Source organism: Streptopelia decaocto (genome assembly GCF_964273445.1).
Source record: "Streptopelia decaocto genome assembly, chromosome: 18".
Classification (NCBI taxonomy): domain Eukaryota; kingdom Metazoa; phylum Chordata; class Aves; order Columbiformes; family Columbidae; genus Streptopelia; species Streptopelia decaocto.
The window spans coordinates 1,381,826-1,394,171 of NC_138673.1; the positions used below are offsets into that span (position 1 = coordinate 1,381,826).

The 12,346-nt window shown below is 59.4% G+C and overlaps 1 protein-coding gene across 1 annotated transcript; it reads right to left on the reverse strand.

The window, feature by feature from the left end:
- Nucleotides 1–4,755: 4,755 nt before the first annotated feature.
- Nucleotides 4,756–10,584, reverse strand: LOC309447803 (coiled-coil domain-containing protein 183-like; the record flags this gene model as incomplete). Its single annotated transcript, XM_082068781.1, has 14 exons — nucleotides 4,756–5,010; nucleotides 5,660–5,756; nucleotides 5,979–6,104; nucleotides 6,217–6,406; nucleotides 6,891–7,051; nucleotides 7,330–7,430; nucleotides 7,512–7,566; nucleotides 7,674–7,787; nucleotides 8,634–8,756; nucleotides 9,146–9,250; nucleotides 9,380–9,550; nucleotides 10,051–10,125; nucleotides 10,268–10,389; nucleotides 10,476–10,584. 14 exons carry the CDS (start codon nucleotides 10,582–10,584, stop codon nucleotides 4,886–4,888), a joined length of 1,674 nt encoding a protein of 557 aa, XP_081924907.1. The 3' UTR covers nucleotides 4,756–4,885.
- Between the last annotated feature and the right edge of the window lie 1,762 nt (nucleotides 10,585–12,346).

Consider the following 12,346-nt stretch of genomic DNA (forward strand, 5'->3'; position numbering starts at 1 on the left):
GAGCAGCACCTCTCTAGCCAGTTGGCCCACCTCCTGGGACACAGGAAACCACAGCCTGTCAGCCCACTGAGCCCTGGGGGTCCCCACACTGTGACAATGGATGGAATCACAGAATCCTAGAAGAGCTGGGGTTGAAGGGCTCTTCCCAGCTCCCCCAGTGCCCCCCCTGCCACGAGCAGGGACATCTTCACCAGCTCAGGTTGCTCAGAGCCCCGTCCAGCCTGGCCTGGGATGTCTCCGGGGATGGTTCAGCCACCACCTCTCTGGGCAACCCGGGCCAGGCTCTCACCACCTCATGGAGGGGAGCAGAAGGACCTCGCTGAGCCAGGAGGACGTCCCACCAGCACCAGTGCCCCCAGGGGCACCTCGCTGCCTTTGCAGGGGGAGCGGGTGGGACGCCGGCCCGCTGAGGAGGAGCTCACCTTCTGCAGGGCATCATGCACCCGCTCGTACACGGCGCCCACTTTCTCTGCAGCGCGGACTTTGGCGCGCATCTTGTCGAGTTCGTTCTCCAGCTGGCGAATCATCTGGGGCAGAGATCGGGGAGGCACATGGGCTGACACCACCTGCTGAACCCAGCACCTACCCAGGGGGTGCAGGGCTTGGGTTCAAGCCCCCCATGGGTGCGGCCACCCCAGGAAGAGGGGTCCTGGGTACCTGCTCTTGCTTCTTAGTCTCATCCAACTCCTTCTCCAGCAGCTGCTGCCGCTGCTGCAGCTCCCGCTGCAGCTTGTCCCGCGCTCGGCAGCGCTGCCTCAGCTGGTAGTCCAGCATGTTGAGCGTGTTCTTCTGTTTGTAGATTGTGGCCCGGAGCTTCTCGCGGGCCTCCTGGGTGGGCAGCGAGAGGTCACCAAGCTGGAGGCAGCGCTCGCTGGGCACCCGCGGGAGAAGGGGGTCCTGCCTGGGAAACTCCCCCCACCGTAGAGCCGGGGACGCTGGGACGTTGCTCCAGGACATTGTCACTCCCTTGGAAGGACGGGGACTGGGAGAGCTTTGCTCTGGGGGGTGGCTGGGGCAAGGCAGAGGTGACATCACCACCTCAGGGCTCAGGGACTCTGCGGCAGACAGCCCAGGAAAGGCAGGCTGGAAGGGCCAGGAGCTCTGCTGGGGCAAGGGATCTGCTCCGCGAGCTCAAGGAGGACCTGCGCGGATGCGTCCTGCGCTGGAAAGGGACCCATGGGACACAGGTGAACACCCCGTGTCTCACCACACCAGCCCTGTGGGGTTGTCCTTGTGCCGGCACCAGGTCCCTCCACCGCGCACCCTGTTCCCAGCGTCCCTGGAGCCCCAGCCCCCGCAGCAGCCCGTGCCCACCAGACCCCGTTACCTCCACCGTCAGCCCGGCCAGATCGGGGGGCAAGTTGTGCGCCCTGAGGACCTCGGGCTCCAGGACGGGCTTGTGCTGCGGGCACAGAGAACGTCACCGTCAGCATGGGGACGGTCCCGTCCTACTGCTGTCTGCTCCCGGAGAGGGCTGGCGGAGCAGCCGGCTCTGCAGGGCCAGCACCGGGCAGGGGGACGTGGCAGATGGGACCTCCCGCTACCTTGCGGGCCGCGGCCAGAGCCCGGGCATCTTCCCGCACGGCCTCGCGCAGCGGGGGGAGCCGCTCCCTGTTCCGACGGAGCTTTTCCTCGCACGACTGCGTGAAAAACTCCCTCCCTTGCTCTGGGGGACACGAAGGCGCCGTTGGTGCGGGACAACGGGGGGAGCGAGAGCCCCAGCCCGTCCCCGCCAAGCCCAAGGGGCAGCACCTTGCAAGGCGGCGGCGGCGCGCAGCTCCTGGGCGAGCCGGCTCCGCTTTGTCTTCTGGCCCCGCCCGGTGGCAGCCGCGTCCCGGCCCCCCGGCCCCGCCGCAGCCATGGCCGCTCCGCCGCCCGCCGGAGCCGCCGCCGGCACCGCCTGTGGAACCGGGTGCCCGTTGCCTGCGGAACCGTTGCCGCGGCAGCTCCAACGGCCACGGCCGCGCGCAGCCCCTTCCTCTGCACACCCGCACGCGGCGGACTCGCTCCGGAGCGATTCCTGAGCGCGCCGCGGGAGCCGCGGGCAGCACCGCGAGCGCAGCCCCGCTCTGCTGCCGGCACCGCGGCTGCGGCAGCCGCGAGCAGCCCAGGGGAGAGCCCGCCGAACCCCCACAAACGGGACCGTTGCGCGAAGACACGCGCACACGGACACACGGCACAGCAGCGCTCGCCCGGGAGCTGCCCGCTTGTCCGAGTGCCGGGAGGAGTCTGTCACTCCCTGGACATCCTCCCTCGGAAACTCCACCGCACCAGGCAGGACACGGTGGCGCAGGGAGTTATCAAAACCCGCAAACGCCAACCAGCTGCCAGTACTGATCTTTATTTGGATGCTTACCGTACACTCCTGCTCAAGGGCAGGTACGACAAGAAGTGCAAGCATGTACATTAATTTGTTCATTAATAAAATGAAGCTCCCCCTACCAGAGAAAACACTTAACATTGCATTTGCAGAGAAAACAGACTTGATAAGGAAATTGCCTTCCTAGCACCAAGCGCATAAATTGGCTTAGAGTAAGTTTCTGTCACAGAAGCTCTTTGACCTGCAGCCGTCCTCTTGCGCTCTGGCTGCTGGGATGTAGAAAACCAATGGCGGGATTATGAAATCGAGCATTACTGACACAACGTCATCGGAGGCAGGAGTTTCAGCAGCTGTTTGTATCCAGCATTCAACCACCGGCTGGATGAAGAATCACTGCAGAATTCAGCCCCCAGGGCTTTGCTGATCCCTCTGTGGCTGCAAACAGAGAAATTACACTTGAAGCCACCACCTCTGATCAGAAACCGATTTTGCAAGAAAACAAACCTGCTGCTTCGTGCTCTTGTTTGGTTTGACGGAGTAGTGAATGTCCTTCATGGCTCTTTCTATGAGGATCACCGTGTACGGCCTCTTTGTTTCGGGATTCACGCATTTGTCAGCCACGATAGTCGCGATGTCTCTAAACATCTGCTCCAGCTGCGTGTGCCGTTCTTTGTCCGATACCTGCAGCTCGCCTTTCGATAACATCTGGACGGTAAATAATTCAAAAAAATCAGTTAATAAATGTCACGGGTGTGACCAGGGAGTGAAAAGCCTAGTAAATGTGTTAAATTTAACAATTGCTTGAATGGTTTGGTCAGAAATAAAGTGGAGAAAAAAAATAATAGTATTAATAATGTATGTAATTATGACAGACAGCATGGGGAGATTTCAAAATAAAAACCCACCACAGAAAAACTACAAAAAGAGAAGCGCAGATTTACTTGAATTCACAACAAGCCCACAGTTCATACACTATCAAGAAGGACTAAGAAATCATATCTGTTCTTAACATTTAATTGGACTTCCCAAAGTGAGCAACTGTCCCTTTGCATCCCCTGCATCCTTAAAAATATACCGTAGGTGAGAAACTCTTCAGCACTGGTAATTCTTTTTTTTCTGTGTCTACAGTCATCAGTGTATAAAAGCTGTATGTTCTACAGAGCATCCAGAACTCTTTCCAGCTAAATACATATAAAACATTCAAGACTTGGAGCACAAGTGTGATGGGAGCGGCTGAGGGACCTGGGGGGTTCAGCTGGAGAACAGGAGCTGAGGGGAGACCTTCTGATCTCTGAACTGCCTGAAAGGAGCTTGGAGCCAGGGGGGTCGGGCTCTGCTCCCCAGGAACAAGCGCCAGGAGCAGAGGAAACGGCCTCAAGTTGCGCCAGGGGAGGTTGAGGTTGGGTGTGGGGAACAATTTCTTCCCCAAAGGGCTGTGGGGCATTGGAACAGGCTGCCCAGGGCAGTGCTGGAGTCACCATCCCCTGAAAGTCTCCTCGAAGCTTTTATAAAGCTGCTAACTGTGAAGTGGTTGAAACCTACCATCTTACAGATTTCTGTTTGGTCATTCGTCCCAAATGCTTTAACAGGATCAGTTTACAGATTTACAGATTTACAGGTATGAGCTTGGACTAAGAGGTTAGTCAAAATGATTTTGTTCAACACCACACTCCTATTGTGACTGTTTTCAGTCACCTTCCCGTGCATATCTTGCGGGAGGCGTTCCGACCCACTCATTCACACGCCCAGGCCCAGCATTCACACATCATACATACGGGGGTGGTTTTCTGACCCGAGATATTGTTCTCACTGGCCTGGGCCGTCACGTCGTACACTCATAAAAAACATACTTCCGTATAATCTGTCCAAGGCCCTTTATATACTATCATGTTAGCATTATGTCTTTGACTGTCCAGATGGTCATGTTAGTATTGATCTTCCTTTATCATCCAGCTGACTGGAACCGCACATCTTGCTTTCCCACATTTTACTTTCCAACAATTCCCAGTTGTTGACCAACAGACTCTGGATCTTGGATTCGGTGATGTCACTGCTGGGAGGTGGGTTTCTCGGTTCCCTGAGGCTTTGGCAGATGTTTGTGGACACACACCGGCCCACTGGTGCACCCAGAGCTGTCTGCGGACAGAGGTCCCAGGAAGTTGCTGGCTCCACAGGATCAAGGGGGAAGCCAGCCTGCCCCCGGCTTTCCTCTGGCCAGGAACGCCGTCCCCACCCCAGCCCATCCCCACCTCTGTGAGGAGAACAGCTGGGTGAGGGCCAGGGCCATGGGGCTGCCTCCAAACCAGGTGAGTGCTCCTCAGGGTTTGACCCCCATGCGTCCCGGGTGGCAGAAGTGACCTAGGACCCCCCATTGCAGCTTGACCACAGGTTGTGGAGGAACGACAACGATCTGCTTTATTAAACTTCCAGGAGAAAAGGTACAAGGTGTCGTGGGGGAATCCAGAGCCAAATGGAAAACAGAGGGTAGCCACAGAAAACAAAGGGCAGTGGGGGCACCCAAAGAACAAGGGGTGGTCTGGGACATCGAAAGCTCTACTGGAGCAACTACAACTTCTTCATGGCTTCTTTGTTCCTTTCAATGAGCAGCTGCCCCTCCCTCTTTATATCTTCCCGGGTGGGGACATGCTCGCCGTCTTCACCATCTTCCTCATCTCTGTCTTCAGAGGATTCTGGAGGAGGGAACAGAGAGAAATGGGCTGGGGAGGGTCTGCAGGGCCACCTCCGCTGTGCCGCTGTCACCAGGAGAGCCAGCACGCTTTGGAGGGCTGGTGGCATCACAGTGAGCTTTCCTGCCAAGCCCTGGCTCTTCCTGCCCAGCACCCCAGGGTGACCTGCAGGGCCTGGCACTGCCGCTGCTGTGGCCCATCTCCAGCTGCTGGGGCTTCCCAGAAACGTCTGGAGCCACGCCGTGCTGGACGCAGCTCCAGCTTCATTCAAAAGAGGTGGCAAGCTCCAAAAACTCAGTGGCTCCCCCAAGAGCATCCAATAGGAAGAGGCCACAGACAGACCTGCGCACTGGTTATTCTTCACAACCAGGTGATTTTGAAGACAAGGGTCTCTCTCCTTGCCCCACAGCATCTTATCTTGTTCCTTCTGTGGTTCGATGCTCACCACCCCACCGGCTGCCTTCACGCTCCCACATCCCCACCTAAAAGCACCACCCATGCTCAAAGCCTTGGAGACAGCCCCAGGGTCTGGAGAGAACTCATGGGCTGGGCTCTGCTGGGACACTGAGAGACAGGCGAGGGTGGCCAGAAATCCCAGCAGGCAGGGACAGGGACAGTCGCCGTGGGACGCGTCCCCGCTATGCTCTCCTACCGTCATCGCTGCTGTCTCTCTCGTCAAAGGATACCATCACGTTCCGAGGATCGCTGGACATTTTTTTCTCCAGGAAATCCCTGGCCTTCACAAAAGTCTGTGAAAGACACCCTGGGTTAATTGCTGAAGGGGAGGTGGGTGTTCCAACCCAAGGGATGCCCTTGATGTTCCCCTGGGGACAACACCCTGCAGTGCCCAGTGCCACCTGGGGCTGAGCTGCTCCATGGGGCCACCGCCATTCTCCTCACTTGGGACGGGCCATCAGGGGAGCCTGGTGCGGGTCCCCGAAGACCCCAGCAGGGATGGACACCCCACGTACCTCGTTGCTCTCGTCCAGGATCCTGCGTTCAGGGGGCAGGTTGGCCGCCCGCTGTTTCAGGTACAGGAGCTTCTTGGCCATGTACTGGAACTTCCCCTCCACCCCCTGGGACAGGAGAGAATCATCCTGGAGACAGAGAGAACAACCTTGGTGGGCAAAATGAGCCACTTGGGGTGACGGTGGCTGCACCAAGTGTCACCGCGCTGTGTCACTGCACCACCCAGCGCTGGGTGGCTACCTGGCCGGGCACGGTGATGCCGCGCAGACGGAAGAGGAGGTGGTCAACTCTGCTTTCAATTTCGGAGAGGAGCTCCTCGTTCCTCAGCATCCGGGCTCGCGACTCATCCCGCCGGGCCTCTTGGGCCTTCAGTTTCGCTTCCATCTCCTCCAGGAGCACCCTGCAGCCAACCACAGCCACATCCATACAACTGCACAGGGGCGCAGAGACACCACAAACGCGTTGCAAAAGCTGCTCAGGTGGCATCCCACCACCCCCCCTGCCACGAGCGGGGACATCTTCACCAGCTCAGGTTGCTCAGAGCCGCGTCCGGCCTGGCCTGGGATGTCTCTAGGGATGGGGCATTCACCACCAACCTGGGACAGGCTCTCGCCACCCTAATTGTAACAAGCGATAAGATAAACAGAAATGGCCTCGACTTGCGCCAAGGGAGGCTGAGGTTGGATCTGGGGAACAATTTCTTCCCCTAAGGGCTGTTGGGCACTGGAACAGGCTGCCCAGGGCACTGCTGGAGTCACCATCCCTGGAGGGTGGGACAGACGGACATGAGGTTCTCAGGGACATGGGGCAGTGCCAGGGGTGGCTTGACGGTTGGACTCCATGATCTTGAGGCTCTTTTCCAAGCAAAATGAGTCTGTGATTCTATGACACGGCTGTCGCGAGGCCAGCAGCACCTGGTTTTGTTGGGGGGCTGGTGAAACATGAGCAAAGCCTTCTGGAGCTCCAGATCCTTCACTTTTTTCTCCAGCTTCTCCAGCTCCTCTTCCCTCTCCTTGATGTGGTTCTCCAGGTCCTCCAAGGATGACTCCTGTGCCAGGATCTTGCTGGGGATGTTCTAAGCCAGGGACAGCACAAGAACTCAGCCCACAGTGCTCATGCAGGGTGCAGGACCTGGCCTGTGGCCTCAGAGGGGTTTCTGCACCAGGGACCACTGCGGGCTCAAGGCATGGAGAAACACAGCTCCATGCCTGCCCACACAAGAGGGGCTCTGGGGGGCTCCAGGCCCACGGGAGAGCTGAGAACCCCTCAAGAAAACAAAGCGAGCAGAGAGGTCTCGGCTCCCTGTGGCTACGAGCAGCCTCAGGTTTTGGGGGAGATGGGTTGTTACATTACCCAGAAGCGGGAGCACTCTACGGCAGCCTTGGCCGCCTCCATCTTCTTGCTTATCTCGGCCTCGTGGTCCCTTTGGGACTTGGCGGCCTCCAGTTCGGTGGCTGAGGTGGGAGAAAAGCGGCAGAGAGGGATGCCCAGAGCTGCCCCCGCGTCCCACCCCCCTGCACCCGCCAAGCACTCACCCACCAGTGGGTCCTGCTGGGTCGACAGGTCCATGCCGAACTCGCACTTGGCTGGCTGTAAGGACGTTCATGGTCACCCCCCGAGCTGCTGGCACCCTGGGCAGCTGGCCCTGCCACCCCCACCCATGGGGGCTGGGTGCTGCTGCTTTCCCCTCAGCTCACCGCTCGCACATTCATTTTGCTCAGTTCCCTCAGCCACGGCCTGTCCATGGGAACCTTCTGGGTGTCCAGGGAGCGCTCCGCAAGGAACTCGGCTTCCTTCTTGGCCGCCTCCTCCTGGAGTGTATCAGAGAAGAGACAAGTGGCTGCAGAAGCTGGGATCACACAATCGTAGAATCATTTGGGTTGGAAAATCCCTTCAAGATCATCGAGTCCAACCATAACCCACCCCTGGCACTGCCCCATGTCCATCTGTCCAACCCTCCAGGGATGGGGACTCCAGCACTGCCCTGGGCAGCCTGTTCCAATGCCCCACAGCCCTTTGGGGAAGAAATTGTTCCCCACACCCAACCTCGCCCTCCCCTGGCGCAACTTGAGGCCGTTTCCTCTGCTCCTGGCGCTTGTTCCTGGGGAGCAGAGCCCGACCCCCCTGGCTCCAAGCTCCTTTCAGGCAGTTCAGAGATCAGAAGGTCTCCCCTCAGCTCCTGTTCTCCAGCTGAACCCCCCAGGTCCCTCAGCCGCTCCCATCACACTTGTGCTCCAGCCCCTCACCAGCTCCGTTCCCTTCTCTCCACTCGCTCCAGCACCTCAAGGCCTTTCTTGGCATGAGGATGGACCTCTGTGAGCCAGCTGAGCTTCTGGGATGGCCAGTGTCATGAATGACCCCCCGTGTCAATGGGCTGGGTAGGAAAGCGGGCAGCATGGAGGGCAGGGAGGGCTGGAGGGTAGAGAGTGCTGCCTTCAGCATGGCTGGTGCTTTGGGCGCGTTGTCCCCAGCCCCAGGGCATCCTGGCCCAAGAATGAGACATGAGAGGAGCTACAGAGGATCTAGGTGCTGTGGGCCAGCCCAGCTCAGTCTCTTTTGTTCTTCATCGCAGGAAGATCCACCAGCCTGGGTGCATGGTGCTGTCTGTGGGCTCTGGAGGGTGGCGGTGGGCCCCAGGGTGCCCTGGGTGATCTCACCTGGGCTATGGCAGCGTCTTTGCAGGCCTCCTCGGCCATGGCCTCCATGTCCTTCAGCTCCACGTCGTACAGCTCGGACGTCCTGCACATGAGCAGCACCTCTCTAGCCAGTTGGCCCACCTCCTGGGACACAGGGAACCACAGCCTGTCAGCCCACTGAGCCCTGGGGGTCCCCACACTGTGACAATGGATGGAATCACAGAATCCTAGAAGAGCTGGGGTTGAAGGGCTCTTCCCAGCTCCCCCAGTGCCACCCCTGCCACGAGCAGGGACATCTTCACCAGCTCAGGTTGCTCAGAGCCCCGTCCAGCCTGGCCTGGGATGTCTCCGGGGATGGTTCAGCCACCACCTCTCTGGCCAACCCGGGCCAGGCTCTCACCACCTCATGGAGGGGAGCAGAAGGACCTCGCTGAGCCAGGAGGACGTCCCACCAGCACCAGTGCCCCCAGGGGCACCTCGCTGCCTTTGCAGGGGGAGCGGGTGGGACGCCGGCCCGCTGAGGAGGAGCTCACCTTCTGCAGGGCATCATGCACCCGCTCGTACACGGCGCCCACTTTCTCTGCAGCGCGGACTTTGGCGCGCATCTTGTCCAGTTCGTTCTCCAGCTGGCGAATCATCTGGGGCAGAGATCGGGGGGCACATGGTCTGACACCACCTGCTGAACCCAGCACCTACCCAGGGGGTGCAGGGCTTGGGTTCAAGCCCCCCATGGGTGCTGCCACCCCAGGAAGAGGGGTCCTGGGTACCTGCTCTTGCTTCTTAGTCTCATCCAACTCCTTCTCCAGCAGCTGCTGCCGCTGCTGCAGCTCCCGCTGCAGCTTGTCCCGCGCTCGGCAGAGCTGCCTCAGCTGGTAGTCCAGCATGTTGAGTGTGTTCTTCTGTTTGTAGATTGTGGCCCGGAGCTTCTCGCGGGCCTCCTGAATGGGCAAGCGAGAGGTCACCAAGCTGGAGGCAGCGCTCGCTGGGCACCCGCGGGAGAAGGGGGTCCTGCCTGGGAAACTTCCCCCACCGTAGAGCCGGGGACGCTGGGACGTTGCTCCAGGACATTGTCACTGCCTTGGAAGGACGGGGACTGGGAGAGCTTTGCTCTGGGGGGTGGCTGGGGCAAGGCAGAGGTGACATCACCACCTCAGGGCTCGGGGACTCTGCGGCAGACAGCCCAGGAAAGGCAGGCTGGAAGGGCCAGGAGCTCTGCTGGGGCAAGGGATCTGCTCCGCGAGCTCAAGGAGGACCTGTGCGGATGCGTCCTGCGCTGGAAAGGGACCCATGGGACACAGGTGAACACCCCGTGTCTCACCACACCAGCCCTGTGGGGTTGTCCTTGTGCCGGCCCCAGGTCCCTCCACCGCGCACCCTGTTCCCAGCGTCCCTGGAGCCCCAGCCCCCGCAGCAGCCCGTGCCCACCAGACCCCGTTACCTCCACCGTCAGCCCGGCCAGATCGGGGGGCAAGTTGTGCGCCCTGAGGACCTCGGGCTCCAGGACGGGCTTGTGCTGCGGGCACAGAGAACGTCACCGTCAGCATGGGGACGGTCCCGTCCTACTGCTGTCTGCTCCCGGAGAGGGCTGGCGGAGCAGCCGGCTCTGCAGGGCCAGCACCGGGCAGGGGGACGTGGCAGATGGGACCTCCCGCTACCTTGCGGGCCGCGGCCAGAGCCCGGGCATCTTCCCGCACGGCCTCGCGCAGCGGGGGGAGCCGCTCCCTGTTCCGACGGAGCTTTTCCTCGCACGACTGCGTGAAAAACTCCCTCCCTTGCTCTGGGGGACACGAAGGCGCCGTTGGTGCGGGACAACGCGGGGAGCGAGAGCCCCAGCCCGTCCCCGCCAAGCCCAAGGGGCAGCACCTTGCAAGGCGGCGGCGGCGCGCAGCTCCTGGGCGAGCCGGCTCCGCTTTGTCTTCTGGCCCCGCACGGTGGCAGCCGCGTCCCGGCCCCCCGGCCCCGCCGCAGCCATGGCCGCTCCGCCGCCCGCCGGAGCCGCCGCCGGCACCGCCTGTGGAACCGGGTGCCCGTTGCCTGCGGAACCGTTGCCGCGGCAGCTCCAACGGCCACGGCCGCGCGCAGCCCCTTCCTCTGCACACCCGCACGCGGCGGACTCGCTCCGGAGCGATTCCTGAGCGCGCCGCGGGAGCCGCGGGCAGCACCGCGAGCGCAGCCCCGCTCTGCTGCCGGCACCGCGGCTGCGGCAGCCGCGAGCAGCCCAGGGGAGAGCCCGCCGAACCCCCACAAACGGGACCGTTGCGGCGAAGACACGCGCACACGGACACACGGCACAGCAGCGCTCGCCCGGGAGCTGCCCGCTTGTCCGAGTGCCGGGAGGAGTCTGTCACTCCCTGGACATCCTCCCTCGGAAACTCCACCGCACCAGGCAGGACACGGTGGCGCAGGGAGTTATCAAAACCCGCAAACGCCAACCAGCTGCCAGTACTGATCTTTATTTGGATGCTTACCGTACACTCCTGCTCAAGGGCAGGTACGACAAGAAGTGCAAGCATGTACATTAATTTGTTCATTAATAAAATGAAGCTCCCCCTACCAGAGAAAACACTTAACATTGCATTTGCAGAGAAAAAAGACTTGATAAGGAAATTGCCTTCCTAGCACCAAGCGCATAAATTGGCTTAGAGTAAGTTGCTGTCACAGAAGCTCTTTGACCTGCAGCCGTCCTCTTGCGCTCTGGGTGCTGGGATGTAGAAAACCAATGGCGGGATTATGAAATCAAGCATTACTGACACAACGTCATCGGAGGCTCTTCCTCAGCGTCTCACTCGCAAACTCATGAATTGGATGTTAGCGCTAATTGCCAGGGACAAGCTAAATATCAATGTTACCATCCTCAGTGCTTCACAAAGAGATGGGCGTCTGAAAAACGCGGATTGTACGCATGAGGAATCTTACACAATTCACACCGCGTTAATGGCACAAAGGCAAAGGTCGTGTCAGGAGCACAACCCAGAGCTCTGTTTAACGCTCACGGAGCGGGCAGAGCAAACGGCGACCACGGCACACGCTCTGCTCGCGGCAGCTCCCGCCTCGCCGCGTGCCGACCGCACGGGAACTGCTACGGAATTCTGAAAGCTCCTGATAGTCCTGCTGCTTTCGGCTTTAGTCACCCAAGGATACATACGCTTCGCCTGCTGGTTTGTAGTTTTAGTTTCTCCTCCTCCTCCAGCTGTTGTCCTCTCTTCCCCTCTGCTTTGAAAGACACAAGTTACATTTATAAGCTGAAACAAGACTGAACAGAATGATCAAGAATTATATCTTGTGCCTCAGGAGCTGGCTGGGAATTCCGTGCACGTGTTAGAAAGCAGCATAAAAAGACAGAGAATAAAGGAGAGCTGCCAGAGTTGTTCTCCATCGCACTAAAAAGGGGCACGACAAAGAGTTACCGCCAGGGAACTGCGGCCAAACAAAAGCTCGGTGGCCAGAGGCCACCGCCGCCTGCTCCAGGTCCATTTTATCGCGGGCATGAGAACAGCTCAGAAACACAAGCTCCTGCTTCACTCCTACAAAAAGCATCGCCACGGCCACAGCTGCCTCCTATTCTAGTAACAAAAATAGCTACTTTGTTTCTTTCTGGATCTAGAATACATAACTAGAGAATAGTTCATTTTTCATTAAGGTAGCTAAATATACTTTATGAATAAGTTATCTGGAGAACACTTTTTCTAAATCTGCAGGTACTGTTACACCCAGTGAAGGAAATCTTTTAGAAT